Source organism: Capricornis sumatraensis, chromosome 14 (assembly GCF_032405125.1).
Source record: "Capricornis sumatraensis isolate serow.1 chromosome 14, serow.2, whole genome shotgun sequence".
NCBI lineage: Eukaryota > Metazoa > Chordata > Mammalia > Artiodactyla > Bovidae > Capricornis > Capricornis sumatraensis.
In genome coordinates, this window is record NC_091082.1 from 12,662,890 (window position 1) to 12,677,648 (window position 14,759).

At 43.2% G+C, this 14,759-nt stretch overlaps 1 protein-coding gene across 3 annotated transcripts; it reads right to left on the reverse strand.

The window, feature by feature from the left end:
• Positions 1–257: 257 nt before the first annotated feature.
• On the reverse strand, positions 258–11,292 carry FAM72A (family with sequence similarity 72 member A). 3 transcript variants are annotated; one of them, XM_068986098.1, is made up of 4 exons: positions 11,261–11,292; positions 8,810–8,887; positions 5,392–5,516; positions 258–352 (listed from the first exon to the last, which is right to left on the reverse strand). In XM_068986098.1, exons 1-4 carry the CDS (start codon positions 11,290–11,292, stop codon positions 258–260), a joined length of 330 nt encoding a protein of 109 aa, XP_068842199.1. The 3 variants fall into 3 exon arrangements, with proteins under 3 accessions (XP_068842199.1, XP_068842198.1, XP_068842200.1); XM_068986097.1 differs by having other exon boundaries at positions 11,141–11,292; XM_068986099.1 differs by lacking the exon at positions 5,392–5,516 and having other exon boundaries at positions 346–352; positions 11,141–11,292.
• Between the last annotated feature and the right edge of the window lie 3,467 nt (positions 11,293–14,759).

Sequence of the window (14,759 nt, forward strand, 5' to 3'; positions counted from 1 at the left end):
ATATATACTGGGAAGAGGGGTGGAGAGACAAAGGGTAGAAGTAGAAACAGATGTAGAAGAGAAGAACTACATTGATTCAATAAACTCACATAATTAATTTGAGACAACAAATAAATAAATCAACAAATGCTCCATTTTTGTCTTCCGAAAAAAGAAATCATTGACAAATCCTTACTAACAATTTTTAAATTGGTCCATTAATATATTTTTTACAAAGAAAAAAGTTATATTACATATTGAATATATCATAATTGTAGTCATCTAATACACTCCTCTGCTGAGATATCTAACACATCTTCATCTGTATTCTCTTCTACCTCTGGCAAGTTGCCCCAAAGTAGGAAATTAACACCTGAAAACAAAAGGTCACAAAATTATTTTGTGCTGACTACTGTCACAACTCAGAACAAGATATATAAAACCTTTTATGTTAACATTCTTATATGAAATCACAGTGTTAGCAGTTAAGAGAAAAGCTAATAAAAAATGAACTGCAAATAACATGATTGATACCTAGATATTGAAACTGTCTAACATCTAGAACATAACCATTCTTTAAACCCTTTTAATTAAGGGCTTGAATTCTAGAATCTTGGAACTCAAAAAGATCTCAGGAGTTGATTTACTCAAACCTTGCCTCCAGCTACATTATGTCATAATCACTCTACACTGATAATTTTCAAATCTATTTTAATAATTTTTAAGAATGGAAATCTCACAAGATCTTTTTAGATTAAATGTCTCTTTGGAGGATGCATGGAAAGACTTGAATAAGCTTCCCCGTCTCCTCAACAAGCATGGAGCTGCTGGTGCCTTTCTTCTGGTTAAAAAAAGCAGGGTTTTGGAGCCAGTTATATGAACTGGGCTTCCCTGGTGGCTCAGATGGTAAAGAATCCGCCTGTAATGCTTGAGACTTGGGTTCAAATCCTAGGTCCGGAAGATCCCCTGGAGAAGGGAATGGCTACCCACTCTAGTATTCTTACCTGGAGAATTCCAAGGACAGAGGAGCCTGGTGAACTACAGTTCATGGGGTAACAAAGAGTCAGACACGATCAAGTGACTAACACACACACACACACACACACACACACACACACATTGTATTATAACTTGAAAGCACTAAGTTGAAAAAAAATACTATTATTAACTGACATCTTGGAGAGCCAATAAGAAAGCAAATCTCAACTGTCCAGTTATCAGTATGGACAGAGGGAGGACTCAGCAACTCTGGATATCCACACTACACAGCGGGCTTCCCTGGTGGCTCAGGTGGTAAGGAATATGCCTGCAAAGCAGGAGAACCAGGTTTGATCCCTGGGCTGGGAAGATACCCTGGAGAAGGGAATGGCAACCCACTCCAGTATTCTTGCCTAGGAAATCCCATGGACATAGTAGTCTAATGGGCTACAGTTCATAAGGTGACAAAGAGTCAGACAAAACCTAGTGAGTAACACTCTGACACTGACTTGAGATAGTGGCCACATGGTAGAATGGAATGAGCCAGGGTTTGGAGATTTGGTTTGAATCCCGTTTCCACCACTAACAGTATACCGTGGATGTGTTTACTAATTTTACTACAAATGTATATAACCACAGGGAATATACATTATTATTTTGTGTATCTAAATTTTTACAGTATAGTATATGCATCTCTCCTAATTTGCTTTTTTCGTTCAGTATTATGTTTTTGAGATCTGCCTATGTCCATATGTGTAGATTTAGCTTATTTAGCTCATTTATTTTTATTTCTGTTGGACATTCCATTGTATGAATTTTTAAAAAAATACAATCTTAAATTTAGCCCATCACTCACCCTTTTCTCTAACTGTCCATTTTGCACAGGTGCCCAAGGAGACATGCACAGAGATGTGCACTGCTACACAGTTAACCAGTGAAAACAATTAACTATCTGTCTCTTGGTTGAGATACTGGAACTTAACCAGGCAAGAAATTAGCATCTACTTGATGCATAATGATGTCTATCATATTATTTTATATAATTTGTGTATGTTTGAATCATTTATAATAAAAGCACTTCTTTTCCCCCAAGAATGAAGGATGTTTTGCTTTTGAACAGGTAACAGGATCATAAGGAATCTCTAGGCTGAAATCTAAGGGACGACTAGAATGCATAAAGGTAAATGGAGAGCTGAACACAACCTGTGTTTGAGGGCATTTGCCAATTCCAGGGAATCTGAACAGAGCTCTCCCAGGCCCCCTCAAGACAGTCTCAGGAAATCAGGTCTACATGTGAAGGCTAACCTAGAACATAGACTTCCTGGGGCCCTTTCAGTCTAAACATTCTAGAATTTTATAAAGCTTGCGTACAGATTCCTTTGATGTTGCTGATTCAGGTGATTCAAGGACAGTTGCAATGCCATGAGCAATTCTGTTTTATATGAAGCATCTAGAAAAATCTTCCTTCAAATCATAATATTAGGGTAACAGAGGAGAAGTTTGATATTCTTGGAGTCAATACTCAGAGACATGAGTGGCTTGGCACAATTGGTTCAAAGGAGAAAAAATAAACTGAGAGCCTGGATCTGACAGAAGCAGCACCTTCCTTTCTCTGTTAAGAAAGAGGAAGGAAATCCTGTGATACATCTGTTTCTCATGGATTAGATTCAATGCAAATGGAGGAATGCTGGGCTTTTCTCTTTGAAAAATTGACCAATATTAAAACGTAAATCAAAACTGAAAAACCTCCACCCCGTGTTTTAAATTCTATGAAGCAGGAAAAACAGTATCAAAGCAGAAACTTCCTTTAATGTGTTCCATGAGCAACACAAATGTAAAACTGGAGGCCTAAATTAGGAGCCTATATCTCACTTAGGGGAGTTCAGAGAAGTCTTCACTCAAAAATGGCCTTCTTAACATTCTAGAGCCTTAAATTAAGGCCTCCAAATGATGGGTTGAGAGTCACAAATGAACGTCAGGTGATTTTTTTTTTTTTTAAAGAGTCTATAAAAACCCAAGCATAATTGAAAGGTTTAAAGACCCTAACAACCCAGCTAACAACTCAAGATCTCGTAGTCTGTGAAGGCAAATCATACTTAAAAAAAAAAAAAAAAAGAATATATTTTAAGTTCTGAAGAAAACTAAAACATACATTTAAAAACCTGAGAATGTTAGTGCCTACTTAGATTGTCAAATTATTTTAACTTTTTCTGTAAACTAAAGTTCTATAAACCTTAGTTCCCACTAAAAAAGTCTCACTAAAAGTCACCTTGGTGTGTTAAGCAGATATTAGACACTGAGAACATGTGTCCTATAGCAAAACTGACAGGTTGCAGACCATGTAAAATGTATTATGTAGATATGCTTTAAGAATTTGTTGTATATTTTTTTACTACATAATCAGTTCAACATATTGGTATTAAATGTTTTCCTTGACTAAACTTTCATCATAATTTATTGATATAGATGTCAAAATGTCTGTTTTTATCCTGAAGCAACATCACCAAACACAGTTCATCTAGTTATCCTTTCCCCCAGCTCCCAGTGACCCTAGCCTCTTCCCTTTTCTTAAACACACACACACATACATACAATTGGCTGACAAATCTAAATTATTCCAAAATTTTCTGGAGCCATATTATATATCAAAGCAGCAATTTAGAGCAATTAAAATATTAATTTTAAAAGACAAGAAATCCAGCCAAGTTTGTGGTTCTTAAATATGATGTTGAAAACAGAAATGCAAAGTAAGGCAGTGCCAAAGAATGCTCAAACTACCACACAATTGCACTTATCTCACACTCTAGTAAAGTAATGCTTAAAATTCTCCAAGCCAGGCTTTAGCAATATGTGAACCGTGAACTTCCAGATGTCCAAGTTGGTTTTAGAAAAGGCAGAGGAACCAGAGATCAAATTGCCAACATCTGCTGGATCATGGAAGAAGCAAGAGAGTTCCAGAAAAGCGTCTATTTCTGCTTTATTGACTATGCCAAAGCCTTTGACTGTGTGGATCACAATAAACTGTGGGAAATTCTGAAAGAGATGAGAATCCCAGACCACCTGACCTGCCTCTTGAGAAACCTATATGCAGGTCAGGAAGCAACAGTTAGAACTGGACATGGAACAATAGACTGGTTCCAAATAGGAAAAGGAGTACGTCAAGGCTGTATATTGTCACCCTACTTATTTAACTTATATGCAGAGTACATCATGAGAAACGCTGGGCTGGAAGAAGCACAAGCTGGGATCAAGATTGCCAGGAGAAATATCAATAACCTCAGATATGCAGATGACACCACTCTTATGGCAGACAGTGAAGAAGAACTAAAGAGCCTCTTGATGAAAGTGAAAGAGGAGAGTGAAAAAGTTGGCTTTAAGCTTAACATTCAGAAAACTAAGATCATGGCATTTGGTCCCATCACTTCATGGAAAATAGATGGAGAAACAGTGGAAAGAGTGGCTGACTTTGTTTTTTGGGGCTCCAAAGTCACTGCAGATGGTGACTGCAGCCATGAAATTAAAAGACGCTTGCTCCTCGGAAGGAAAGTTATGACCAACCTAGATAGCATATTCAAAAGCAGAGACATTACTTTGCCAACAAAGGTCTGTCCAGTCAAGGCTATGGTTTTTCCAGTAGTCATGTATGGATGAGAGAGTTGGACTATAAAGAAAGCTGAGTGCCAAAGAATTGATGCTTTTGAATTGTGGTGTTGGAGAAGACTCTTGAGAGTCCCTTGGACTGCATGGAGATCCAACCAGTCCATCCTAAAGGAGATCAGTCCTGGGTGTTCATTGTAGGGGCTGATGTTGAGGTTGAAACTCCAATACTTCAGCCACCTGATGCGAAGAGCTGACTCATTGGAAAAGACCCTGATGCTCAAAAAGATTGAGAGCAGGAGGAGAAGGGGATGACAGAGGATGAGATGGTTGAATGGCATCACCGACTCAATGGACATGGGTTTGGGTGCACTCTGGGAGTTGGTGATGGACAGGGAGGCTTGGCGTGCTGCAGTTCAAGGGGTTGCAAAGAGTCGGACACAACTGAGCGACTGAATTGAACTGAACTGAACTGAAATATGATGTTGAAAACAGAAATGCAATGAGTTTTGGCTAGTATTTGTTTCTATAAGTAAATGTTTGGGATAAAATTTTCAAAGTTCTACTCTAGTGGATACAACCCAGCTGAGAAAGTCTCAGATGGGATCCTGAAATGATCTATGGAGTGAGTGAGTGACTGAGTGAGTGAAGTCTGTCAGTTGTGCCCGACTCTTTGCGACCCCATGGTCAGTAGCCTGCACCAAGCTCTTCCGTCTGTGGGATTTTCCAGGCAAGAGTACTGGAGTGGGTTGCCATTTCCTTCTCCATGATCTATGGAGAAGTTCACTCAAATATTGATAGACAAATGTTATAGGAATTAAATTAATTGTTTCTTACCAGTAGAGTCTAGTCTGTTAATACCGTAAACTGCCTGGCTGTGAAACATCCAGAAGTGTCCGTTGTTGCAGGAAAGAAGGCAGGAACAACATGGAACAATCACGTGATAACCTACAATGTTCCCACTAAAAAGGAAAGTAAATATTATTAGATACAAGGTAATATCTGACCATGCAAACCTTTTAATGTGCTATTATAAATAGACAGACCATATAAAGATCTCATTTCCTCCTAACAACCTCGTTTTCTGGGATCTTTGGGATGGGAGTTATCTGATAATAGTTAGAGTTCTACTGTCAAGTGGGAAAAAAGTCTTTAAATGAAATAATAGTAACATATTCTCAATTTCTTTGTTAGTATTGTTTTATGCATTGTCCCTTCAGAAATTAGTTTCTAGTTGCCATAAGCTTGTGATTAGCCCAAAATTGATGGGTTGTACAGACAAAATACATTAAATAAACCCTGATGTTTGGATAAAAGGTTTTTGCTCTCCCCAGGACTATGGTAAATTGGGTTCTTTTATGTTCCAGCTCCATGCCAGCACCTAAAAACTGTTTCAACAGATGGAGGAGTAGGAAGACAGCATGAGCCCATGAAAACTGAACACAAGCTGGCTGCTCTAATTTTAGTCTCAGTGTTTTTGAAGGAATTCAGAAATGAAGCAAATCCACAGCTCCTAGAGAAAGTTGAAAAAGTTTTTACTGTCTCCAGGGTTATCCTTCTTATTAGAAATATCTCACTCTTCCATAGGTTTTTCTTCCCTATCTGATCACTTTAAATAGACCGAATATACAGGGAACATTTTAGCTAGCACTATTTTGTTTTTTAAATGACAACATGAACTGCTTATACCTTGAGTTGTAAAAATTCCTATTATAGCTTGTTCCACCCTATGAAATGTGAGTCAGTCATTTTTGTGACGCCCTATAAAAACTACTGTAAAAGGTACCAGTCCCCCTAAAACATATTCTAATCATAATCTTCTTGAAAGGCAAACGAATGAAAGCAAAAGTTGTTCTTGCATTATACTGACAGTTATTTGTAAGGCTATATTACAAGAATAAATTCTACAGCTTTAATTACCACCCATATTCATTCATCCACTCATACTGCTAATATTTACAGAGCATCTACTATGTGTCAGGTACTGTTCTAGGTGCTAGGAATAAAGTCCTTGTGTTCAGGGAGCTAACATTCTTGTAGGCACACCTCAGATCATTTTTCTCCCTTATTAAAACTCCTTCAATGGCTTTCCATTGGCCAAAAATGAAAACCCAAAGACCTTTCCTATCAAAGTTTGAAAGTGAAAGTGAAAATCGCTCAGTTGTGCTGACTCTTTGGGACTCCATGGACTGTATAGTCCATGGAATTCTCCAGGCCAGAATACTGGAGTGGGTAACCTTTCCCTCCCCCAGGGGATCTTCCCAATCCAGGGATCGAACCCAGGTCTCCTGCATTGCAGGCGGATTCTTTACCAGCTGAGCCACAAGGGAAGCCCAAGAATACTGGAATGGGTAGCCTATTCCTTCTCCAAGCCAAAGTGTAGATCTGTGCTATCCAAAATGGGCTACTGAGCACTTGAATTGGCTAGCCTTAATTGAAATGTGCTGGAAGTATAAAAAATAAACTTGATTTCAAAGACTAAGAATAAAAAATAAGAATGTAAAAATATTTCATTAATAATTTTTCATGTTAGTTACATATTGAAATGATAATATTTTGGATATATTAGGTTAAGTAAAATATCCAATAAAATTAATTTCAGGACTTCCTTGGTAGTCCAGTGGTTAAGAATCCACCTGCTAATGCAGGGGACACGGGTTTGATCTCTGCTCTAGAAGATTCCACATGCTGTGGGGCAACTAAGCTGTGTGCTGCAACTATTAGGCCACGCTCTAGAGCTCACAAGCCGCAACACCCAGCCTGTGTTCTAGAGCTCACGAGCCCCAAGTGCTGAGCTTGAGTGCTGAAACTACTAAAGTCAGTGTGCCTCTGAGACTGTGCTCCACAGCAAGAGAAGCCACCACAATGAGAAGCCTGCACAGCACTAGAGAGTAGCCCCTCTCGCTGTAGCTCAAGAAAGCCCATGTGCAGCAATGAAGGCCCAGTGCAGCCAAACATAAATTAAAAACAATAAAATGTTTTAAAAATAAATTTCATTTGTTTTTATAAAGAAGAATATTTTTCTTCTTTATAAAAATACTTTTTATAAAGAATAAATAGAAGTTACTCGAAATTTTAAAATCACATATGTGACTTGCCCACTTCTATTTGATGCTGTTGCTCTGGACTATCTGGATTCTGAGTGCATCTCTAATCTACCCAAACTCTCTCACCTAATGTTCACAATGTCTCAGCCACACTGGCCATTGTCTTTTCTATTAGTTGATATGTTCTTCTTGCCTTGGCTGTTCCCTCTGCCTAGAAGATTCTTCCTTTGGCTCCATCTTAGCTCAGTTTTTAGGATTCAATTCCAGTGTTACTTTCGCTGACCATGTTATCTAAAATAACTCTTACCCACTCTCTCAACCTTTATTATTCTCTATCATTTATTATTATTATTTCCTTTGGAGTACTTCCCACCCTATTCAAGATCTTATTTATTTAAATATCTTATTGATTGATTGATTGATTGCCTTCCTACCAGAATAAAATGTTCAAAGGCCTTTGATTTTGTCTTCTTTATTGCTGAATTTCAGCCTCTAGAACAATGATGAGCACATGGTAGGACCTCAATAGACAGTTTAAATGAATGAATGAAAGAAATTAGTCATGACCACACAGAGTTTGCTAATTCGAATGATCAAAATTTATAATCCAAATCCTATTTAAATGAGAAAATCTCAACCGTTTTTTCTCTAGGATTTAATCCCATAGGATTAATAATACTCAAGTCTGTTTGCCTCTCAAAAAATTATAGTAATAGCTTTCATCTGAGTTGTAATTTATAGTTTACCAAGCCTTTTAACATTCATAATTCACTTGATCTTCACAACAACTCTATAGGTAAATACAAAAAATATTTTAATTTTTATCTCAAGAAGATATCTTCTTGAGATAAAAATTAATTAAGAAAATAGAGGTTCAGAGGTTTAAGACATTTACTCAAGGTAATAAGGATAGGGCCAATGTTTACACCTGACTTTTATTACTGTAAATTGAAGTGTTTCCCCCACCGGCCAAACTACACTGCCATTTTCTGAAAGTTAAAGCAGGTATTTGTTAATGCACTTCGAAAAATTGTAAAGTGAATTAAGACTCTTTTAAAAGACAGTTCTAAGTAACAAATGGTTTTTCAACTGTTCACTGCATGGGTGATAACCACTGCTTGATGCAGCCCACTGAACCTTTCTCTGTACTTCAATGTCAACATTCATCTCCCAAACCCACGGCTATTTGGAATACTGCCACATGTTACCATTTTAAACATGCGATGTCCTTCAGTTTACATTTGCAGATTTCAGTGAAATAGCATCTTCCAATGAAGTCCACTGCACTAGATGGAAAAGTTTAGAGATAGTCAAATGTACTTTTAAAAGAATGTTGTGAAAAACACATAAAGTAAAATTTGCTATTTTAACCATTTTTAAGTGGACAGTTCATAAGTGTTAAGTGTATTCACATTTTTTTTGTGCACCAAATCTACAAGCTTTTTTCATCTTGCAAAACTGAAAGTCTATACCAATTAAATAACAATTCCTCATTTCCCTCTTCCCCTAGAACCTGGCCACCACCATTCTACTTTCTGTTTCTATGAATCTGACTACTTTAGATACCACAATTAAGTGGAATAATGCAGTATTTGTCTTTTTGTGATTGACTTATTTTTCTCAGCATAACATCTTCAAGGTCCATCCATGTAGCATGTAAGAGGCAGGATATCCGTCCTTTTAAAGGATGGATAATATTTCATTATATGCATATACCACACTTTGTTTATTCATTCATTGCTGTACATTTGGGCTGCTTCAACCTCTTGATTATTGTGAACAATAAGAATTTGAGTGTGCATATATTTCTTCTAGATTTTCCACTAAATTCTTTTGGATATATACGCAGAAGTGGGATTGTTAGATCATATGGTAAATCTATTTTCAAGTTTTTGAGGAATTGTCATGTTATTTTCCCTAGCAGTGGCATCATTTCACATTCCTGCCAACAGTGCACTGGAGTTTCAATTTTTCCATACCCTCACCACAATATGTACTTTTGATTGTGATTTAGCATGAATTTTATAGATGGGAGCTGAAAGGGACACTAAGAGAAATTGTAAAAGAACTACAGTATATGTTGCAAGGGTAAATAAATATTTGTGAGCTCACTATAAATATGACAAAATATCAAAAAATCTTCCATTCAAAAAATCTCACGCATTCATTGGTTCACACACCTTAGTACATTAATCCAACACCATTGTAAGCCCTACATGGAAGAATAGTAAAGAGAAAAGATTTGGTCGTATTAACAGTTCACATATGTGAGCCCTCCTTATAACTATTCTATACTTACCATAGCTAGTGCAAAGACGGATGGGTTAATATTTAAAACTGTTGTTTCTGTATGTGTTACTGAAAAGAAAAAGCAAAAAATCACTGAAACTTTGCAATAATAGGTAATAGGGTCCAGATTTATTGTCTAGTGCTTTTTCTTTTTGCAACACATACACACACAGACAGAAGTAGTTATAATAATCCATTTATCTTTATACTAAATGAGGGCCTTTGGCTTTGCCATTATGCATGACTACACTTAAACAAATGCAGATAAGATTTCAAGGGAGGAACGTTCACAGCTTTGAGTATATTTAATTTTTTTAAAAGTTTCTATCATCATCATGAAATCCATTTTAAAGTATTCTGTTTATTGGTGTGCTTCGTCTGGCTCTGTGCCCAAAGAAGAGCTGTCCATGTATATTTTGGATAATTTCTCTTTTGCTTTTGTGACAAAGTTTCAATAAAGAGTAAAATCTTGAAAACCATGTATAGGCACATACATGTTGACTATAGAAAGTACCTTTTTGAGTTAGAAAAAAGTATATTTAAATCAAATAAAGTGGCTATTTCTCTAAATAGGAAGCAAATTCTTAAAGATTCTACACCCAAAAGTGAGTAGTGACTGAAAACAGAATTTAAAAGGATTTAAGTATGCAAACAAATGCATAATATCTAAAGTAGGCCTTATCGGAGACACAGATTATTTCAGGGCTGTCTCTATTTTATCCCATAAAGATCTGTATGTCTTGCTCATTCAGATTGAGGGAGATTACAAGGAAAGAGTATTGAATTCGGTGGATGACGGATCTGATTCAGCATGCCCATTGCCAAAAAAAAAAAAAAAAAAAAAAAGGTAGAAAACTAGGAAATGTTTTTTGGAGTAAAATTTATGAATTAAAAAAAAAAATGATCTCTCTTCTCCAGCAGTACAGAGAATCTTGCTTAAATTACCTAGCCTCTCAAGTCATGGACTTGATCCAGTGAGAGGTTGGTTGGGTAGGGCCAGGGATTCAACTTAAGGGATCACATGACTATAATTGAACTAGAAACATTACATCAGGACTGACCACTCTGGTTAAACCACAGACTTTGTCCAGACAGTTTGCCCCCTTAGTTAAACTCCAAGGGGATCATCAGACTGTTGGGAGTGGTTGGAACACCAAAATGATAACCTCCTTGTTGACTCCGAGAGGTTCAAGCCATACACTTTCCCATTTAGTTAAAGGCTACCGTTGCCCGCCACTAGCATGACTTACTTGGTAGGAGGGATGTCTGTAGAGAAAAGGTCTATTTCAGTGTCAGCCAGCAAAACAGCCTTCATTCCCCTAGAGCTGAGCACTTGTTTACAGAATTTGCAACACAGGATGGACACGCGCCGGTCCTTGAAACTACAGCTGCTGGTAGACATGGCGTCTCGGAAGGATGAGGTGTGGGATTTTGGAGCAATACCCTCCCTAGTTTGATTCCCCCAGGCTAAAAAGCAAATTGTGAGGCCTCGAGCTTTTCTAAGCCCAACAATTGAGAAGGATATGAGTTCTTTTCTGTTCTCCCGTTCGAGGGTAGAAGTACTATTTATTGAGTAGGAACAGAGAAGCAATAATCTTGGCTTTAACTTTCGGGGGGAAGGGAGAGGAGTTTGAAGTGGGGAGCAGGCAAACTGCAAGGTGCCTCGGGGAACTTCTCTACAGTTTTCCTGTCCTATGAAGGATCGTCTGTTCCTTAGTTCCTCTTGCAATTCCCTTAGCTTCTCGCTGACAGGCTTTTACCTACAGGTTCCTACTCAAGCTTCCTCGCTCGGAGCGCTCCGATTCCTCTCTCTCTCTCTCGGATACGGGGCTAAGGTTCCCTACCCACGATTCCTCTGTGGAAATCTTTCTCCTCTCCTCAGGATTCAGAAACCCCCTCAGTTTTTCCTACAGGCGAGCGTGGGTATCCTTTAACCCTCCCGCGACCCTCCTCCTCTCTGCCAGTTCGCGAGACCCCGGCTTCACTTCTTTCCTGGCACAGTCCCCAGCCCTCAGCGTGCGGGCTCGTTCCTCCTGCGTCTCCCTCCCCTCAGCTTTCCCTCGCGGCTCCCGCCGATCCCTCAAGTCTTTCCCGAGCGGCCGCTCCAGAGCGCTGGGGGCTGTCGGCAGGGCGGGGCAGAGGTCGCTTTGCGGGCTCGGTCGGCGTTGGGGGGTCTCTGCCACCGCACACGTCGCTTTTTGCTCGCTCTTCCGCTCTCGGCCTTTCCAACCCGCTGTCAGTTTGAATCGGCCGGCGCCGTGCACCGATTGGGAGAACTAGAGTTCGCCCACGTCCCGCATTGGAAGGCTCGGGAGCCGGCCTCTGAGGCGATCTCAGTGGTCAGGAACGCCGACGCCCCGCCCCAGTAACGGTGCCTAGATAAAACTCGGCTTGCTGGTTGGCAGAGCTTGGCCCCGCCTCCGATCTCATTGGTCCGCTCGCGAGGATTCGGCGAGGCCTCCCCTCGCCAGAGTGAGAGAACAAGGCACGCCCACCACGCTTCTCATTTGCAGACGTTCCACAGGCCCCGCCGCGCTCTACTCTGCATTGGCTAGAATTCTCCGCAATGCCCCGCCTCTCCTCCCCCGGCCCAATCGGCCGCGCCTCCCCTCAGAAGTGTGTGTTTGGCTGTTGGTTCTCTCTTAATCCCGCCCTTCCATTCTACTGTGGGGCTCGGCCGCCCGGGGAGGAGTTTAACTCTGTGACCACGCCTCGACGGTGCTAGTCACACCTCCAAGGATTTCGCCAGCTCCTCCTCCTTATTCCTGGCCTCTCGGGATCAGCTGTTCCTATTGGCTATGGGCCCCATCGGTCGATAGAAAGCGGGCGCTGATTGGCAGGAGGGTGGGCCCTGCTTCCCGGCGGGGTCCTGTGGAGTTGGCAGAGGCTCCTCGGGGGACTAAGGGGACCGATCTGCGTAGAAGCGGGTGGCGGGGACGAGAAGGGAGGAGAGCTCCTAGTGGGAAGCGGAGCCGGGGGCGCAGGACCCGTCGCGTCAGAGCCAGGTAAAGGCTCCGTCCCTCTCCCTTTTCTTCTCGCCCGCCGCGGGACTGGAGCCCAGACTGGACAGACCGGGCGGCAGAGGCGGGAAGGAGAGGGCGCGGATGTGGCTCTCGGCATCGCCCTCGCGCTGCCGCCCGGAACCCCTCAGGCCCCCTCCCTCCGGACCCTCTCCCCGTCTCCCGGCGCAGCCCACAGTGCTTCTTTAGGGCTGCGTCTCCGCCCTTCACCGTCCTGCCCGGGACCCTGCCTTGGCTCTCGCGCCGCGGCGCGAGCTCCCAGCCCCCTCCTCCAAACCCCCTGCACACGGGCAGCCTCGGTGCACCTTTGGGCAGCCGTCGTTGGCATCATCCGTGACCAACGACTGCCCTCTGCCTCTGTCTCCAAGCCTTGGCGGAGAGCCCAGTCACAGCCCTGGACCCAGAAAGACGGGTGTTCCGCGCTGTTTCCGAGGCTCTTCTCCGGCCTCAGCCCCCCGGCCCGGCCGGAATGGGCCCCTCTTCACGCACTCGCCTTCTCGGACCTGCCTCTGCGTCCCCAGAGTTACTAACATCGTAGCGCCGCCCGTACCACTGCGGCCCACGATAGTCTCTTAACTACCCTCTCACCCCCAAGGTAGCCCTTCCCCTGCCCGCTCCCCGCCTATCAAGCATGTGCAGAAGCTCCACTCATCCCACGTTCGCGTGCAGTCTTCGGACCCCACCTCTCACACCCCCTCCTCCCCCTGCTTCCTGCCAGTCTGAAGCACCACGCCGCCGCTCCGGCTCCCCGCTCCTCCCTCGCTGCGGCCCTTTCTCCAGGCGCGGGAAGTGGGAGACTCCCGGCGCGGAAAGGGAAAGGGGCGGCCAAAGAGGGAGGGTCGCCGCCGCGGCACGTCCCGGAGCGAGACATGCCGCTCTGCACTCAAGTCCTCGTCCTGGGCCTGGGTCCGAGCGGAATCTCCTGGGGGTCCTCCTGGGCCTGGGTCCGAGCGGAATCTCCTGGGGGACCTCCTGGTGCCAGGAGTCGGGGCCGCGAACCTCAAAGACCTCCCCCCGCCCCCACCCCCCAGCCTGGGATTGGGTGCGGTGTCTGGAATCTCTGAGCTTGGGTGATCAATTGGGGGTGGCATTTAGAGTCGCTGTGGTCCCTGACTTGGGAGAGGCGGTGGCTGCCTTCCGCAGCCCCCGCCCCCGCCCTGCCTTCCCGGTTTTCCCGACTCCGACCCTCGCCTCTAACCCGTTTCCTGCTTCTGCCGACCACATTGTTTTCCTGGATGTGTCCCACACCGAGCAGCCTTTTTTTTTCCTGCAGATCACTCCCCCCCCTCCCGCCCCCCCAACCCAACATTTTGCTGCCAAGAGAAGCTAGTAACCAAAACAAAACAACTGGCAGGAGGGGCGGAAGGGAAGAAAAGTTGTGCCCGGGTGACTTGTCCCTTCCCGGCTTTGATCCCCTTTGAAGTCCAGGCAGTTGCCCTCGCCCGGGATCGGGGGCCGCGTCGGAGTCAGGGCCGGGAGGGTTCCCTCCGGCTGCCGCTGCCCAACGCTGGCAAGGCTCGGGAGGCCACCGAGGTGTCGCAGTCCTCGCCCGGAACCCCGCGTTCCCGCCGCAGTCCCCACCCCAGGCCCGCGAAGGCCGCTGCTCCAAAGTGTTTTCTTTCAGCCTTAAAACAAAATCCGGAGGGAGCTTCCTTCCTCCCCACCTCTCTGCGCTGGGCTCTGCGGGCCGGGCGGCGTTTGGCTGAGATGAATGGGCCCAGGCTAGGCTGGAAGCGGCGTCCCTTACCCCACCCCCGCAGCGATTAGGATCTGCACTGGAGCTGATAGCCCCCTCCCCTTTCCCCTGCATTTACAGGCAAGTGAACCGGAGCAAACGACTTCCGATCCA

Coding starts and splice junctions, on each gene's coding strand:
- FAM72A (XM_068986097.1), bottom strand. CDS start 11,292: ATGTCTACCAGCAGCTGTAGTTTCAAGGACCGGCGCGTGTCCATCCTG. Junction 8,888..11,140: donor ACAGACATCCCTCCTACCAA/GTAAGTCATGCT, acceptor TTTTCCATCTAG/TGCAGTGGACTTCATTGGAA. Junction 5,517..8,809: donor GACATCGCATGTTTAAAATG/GTAACATGTGGC, acceptor TTTCCTTTTTAG/TGGGAACATTGTAGGTTATC.